The 4238-nt window shown below is 28.9% G+C and overlaps 1 protein-coding gene across 1 annotated transcript; it reads left to right on the top strand.

The window, feature by feature from the left end:
- Positions 1-1090: 1090 nt before the first annotated feature.
- Positions 1091-3847, top strand: Bma-mrps-22 (conserved hypothetical protein,hypothetical protein; the record flags this gene model as incomplete). The annotated part of the gene is made up of 9 exons (XM_001894141.1): positions 1091-1194; positions 1633-1828; positions 2069-2233; positions 2356-2499; positions 2603-2686; positions 2984-3090; positions 3201-3303; positions 3423-3551; positions 3674-3847. 9 exons carry the CDS (start codon positions 1091-1093, stop codon positions 3845-3847), a joined length of 1206 nt encoding a protein of 401 aa, XP_001894176.1.
- Between the last annotated feature and the right edge of the window lie 391 nt (positions 3848-4238).

Here is a 4238-nt window from a genome sequence, read left to right as displayed (position 1 = left end):
GGTTTTTCATACAGGAAATCCAATAATGAATGATTAACAATCTATAAAATCAATATGTTGTTATAATAAAATATCAACAGAATTGAAAAGATATCTAAAACTACCATAGTTTTAGGATTAGAATTTCATAATCTTACAGCTTTATTACAAGGCTATCATAACAACTAAAAATTTTAGATACCAGTACTAAGTATCCAGAAATCTATAATGAGCAGTTAGCATGAATCAAATACTTAAAAGCTAAGTAATACATAATATTAAATTATTGTCCACTTCTCCATCTATCACCATGACTGCACAAAATACTTTTTTATTGTAGCTTTACACTTTAACCAAAATTAATGAGATCAATCGAGTAATATGATAATGACACGAACTCCTTTTATGGTATCAATTTTTCACGCATTGTACACAAGGCCAACGTAAGACACGCAAAAGCGTGAATGAGAACGTAAACACGTGCCACATGCATAAACAACCCTAAAGTTACACCCAGCCTCTCTTACATGCAACCCATCCATCCTTTTATGCATACATATGTCAACAACAACCTCATTTTATCACCAGGCTATAAATTGTGCTACGATGTGTGTCGCGAAATGATCCTCGCATATCTCATCCATTAAACCGTATTATTTCAAGTTTATCATTTGCATTTAGCAATTTCCGCTTCATCCAATTTTATTCCCATAATGAGGTAGTATGTTTGAGTTCTTTTAGCTATATGTATACTTTTTAAATTTATATTAGATTATTACATTAAATTTGATTCAATATTATAATTAAAATGTGAGTATTATGCTGATTCCTTTTATAGCATATTGAATTCATGAAAAAGTTGAATTCTGTTTTAGTATCTTTTGTTGTTTCTTTTTGTTATATTTTTTTTTTTCAATTTTTCCTCTGTTTTTTAATTTTTTTAAAAATATTTAAAAATGTTTTTCTCTTGTATATTTTTTTTCTCATATTTTTTTAATGAATTAGTTAAAATTTCTTTCAGAGATGGTTTTCATCGTTCTTTTTTCTTTTTTATTTTTATTTCAAATTTGTTTCAGATTTGATTGATTATTTTTTTTTCGCTGTTTCAAATATGGTTGTAGCCAGAAATTTATGGAGATTATTAATGAGATCAAGGAATTGTGATCATGTGGCAGTCCGAAGAAGTTTCTACTCTGCTTGGATCAAATGTGCAGGGTAAAATTATATTAATGATAATTATAATAATGTAAAAATAAGATTGTTTATTGGGTGTAAATTCACTGTACTACAGAGTTAATGTAGTCCTACCTACGAAACTTAAGGTTAAATAAAAGAAATATGCAAGTTGAAGCACACAATTTGTTTTAAATGAGCTTATGATACTAGTTAGGGAATAGAAAATAGAAGCTTTTACATTTATTTTAATTGTTTTTTAAGATGGAAGAATTTCTTTAGACGAAAATTATTATGTGAGTGAATGTTAAATGTTTGAAAAACTCAAAAGAGGCAATCAGATCTAATGTTTGTTACGATATCTTATATTTTCATGCTCAAAAGCATTTGAATTGTCAAACATCGTTTTTTCATTTTATATAAATCCATTGCTGTGATTTTTGTTTTACTTCAAGATGACATGCTGAATTTGTTTTGCAGAACAGTGGCTGAAACGCAGCAAACTGATGGTGGTAATAACATTGATGTAGAACGTCTCTTCACAAGAAGTGATATTCAGAGTTTATTAAAAAGTCTTACGGGATTAAATCTTAGGGAGAAATTATTCAAAAATCGGCAAATTACTAAACCTCAGCGTGCACATTATGCTTTAATGACGGATGAAGCTTACGAGAAGGTATCATTTCATATTTTGAAGTTTTATAATGTGTAAATCTTCTAGCATTATATTAAATTGTTCAATCTTCCGATATTATATTAATTTATTTCATATAAAATTTGCAATCTATATTTGTGTACCAATAGTAATACTAGTTATAGAATTTACTACAAATTATAAAATGAAATAAACGTTTTATTTATATTGCAAATTGATTTGATAAAAAAATTTAGCTTAAATATGCTAGAATTATTTCAGACAGTGAAAAGTATGGAAGAAATAGGAACGAATTTTCTGCAGTTTGTGCCAGTATTAGAACCACGTTGTAGTACACCAATTATTTTAGCCAACGATCCGGAAATTAAGGGCTTTGATAATAGTAAATATGTCTTTACAGATCTTTCGTTTGGTCTTGGAGTTCAGGTGAAGTCATTCATTTGTGTTTTTTATTTTCAAATAATGTCATTTATTTCTACATTTTGTATTCAATTTTGATGTAAACATGCATCAATTTCATCAATATAAAACATCATATAACATTACAGGTTCGCTCAGTTGTTGTACGTGAAACAGATGGTACATTACGGAGTGCAACACCAGAAGAACGAGACCGAATGACAAGGGTTTACAAAGGTCACCCTTATCGACCAATATATGAGCCACCGCTATTCAAAGATCCATATTTACAGGTTCGCAGTTTATAGTGACAATTAATTTTTGGAGTAGTGATGAAATTTTATACGACATAAACCAGTTCTAAACATTTCCTAGAGTGTTGAAAAATTTATTTAGATGGCATTGGATAGGAATGACCATGAATATGTCCTTGATTGGGCTTGCCATTATTATTTACCAAATGACCCCGTTTTCATCAAGGTTAGTTTTTATAGTCTTCACAGTTTTCATAAATCTAATTAAATGTGATCTATTATCGATGCTATCACCATTTGATAAGTTACTTCTAATTTTTTTTTCTTAATTCAGTATTTTACAGTGAAAATTACTGCATTCTACAAGGCTTTCAATTTTTTTTTTAATATTAGTAAAATGTAATTAAATGCAAAAAGTGTAGAAGATAAGTTAAACAAAAGTATGCTCGAAGTTTTTGCATACCATATGTTTGCTTTTTTATTTGTTTCATAGAAAATTCACGAAAATCTCTACAAGTTTTAGCTCTGTCACGTGATATTTGATCGGACAATAAATGAAAATAAATTTGCAAATCTACACTCGACGAGACATTTTGGACCCTTCGTTTTCTACATCGTATTAAATAACAAGTTTTCACCTCTACTAAATCATTATGCGGCTGAAAAAAAGAAAGTTTTTTTTTTTTAATTGCTTTTTTCTCCAGCATATTGCTAGATTAATTAATTTAGTTCTATTTTAGGATTGAGGATGCTGCAAATTTAGTGCGTCTAATCAAAGCAATTTTCCCTGATGAAATCTGGAATTGTCAGATGAAGGATGCAGATGATCTGAAAGTATTACAGGTATCAGCGATATATTATTTCTGTTTTATTTTTCATACGTGTACATTTCTATTTCATTTTTTCAAATACTATTGGATTTCTCCTGATTTTGCTTCAGTGATTTTTGTATGATTTTATAGCAGTACGCCGAAGAAAATATGGATTGCAAAATTATTCTACGTGATTTGATAAGAATATCAGAAAACAAGCAGGAAGAAATTAGCACTGACAAGGATGATGCTAGCAGAGAAATAAAAAGTGAAAAAGAGGTAAAATACGGAAGTTTCCTTATTGCTTATTTTTTTTTTCCTGAATTAGTTTTTCTACAACTCATAAAAATACATTTGTTCGCTTTTGTTCTTTCTGGATGATTATATCTGAATTGTTATAGCTTACTCCAACAATAAATAAGGAAAGTTTCGCAAGTCCGGAAGGACCACTGGGTGAAATGGCTAAGACCTATGATGTACGTGTGGTGCGAGGGTCATTTGAAGCTGTTGAACAGATGCAAAAATTGAGTGAAAAATCCAGCAAGGGTAAAAAACGAAAGGATAAAAAAAAATGATAAAAAGTAGAACTTTGCAACTCTTTTATTTTTTCTATAGGAATTTCTATGTAATTAGATTTATTCGTGTCAAACAAAATTTGTAGTGCAAAAAAAGTGCGAATAAAGTTGCTAATTATGTGACGGTTTAATACATACGGTGAATATGTGATATTTATCAGATCATTTCAAAATGAATTTTGTTTTGTGTTATGTTATTATGTTATATTATATCTTTGTTATGTTTTTGTTGTTTTATCATCTTTTTTGCATAGTATGTACAACGATTAATATCTATATTTGTATGTCTTCTCTCTAAAAATCTGATAATCAAATACATACGCTTGTTGATAACAGATAAAGTTCTTGAAATATATGATAAGTTATATCAGGATAACCATGATCACAGTCA

The sequence above is a fragment of the Brugia malayi genome (assembly GCF_000002995.4).
Source record: "Brugia malayi strain FR3 genome assembly, contig: Bm_v4_Chr2_contig_001, whole genome shotgun sequence".
Lineage (NCBI taxonomy): Eukaryota > Metazoa > Nematoda > Chromadorea > Rhabditida > Onchocercidae > Brugia > Brugia malayi.
The sequence above is the reverse complement of the archived record's forward strand: the minus strand, read 5'-3'. Positions and strand labels throughout refer to the sequence as shown.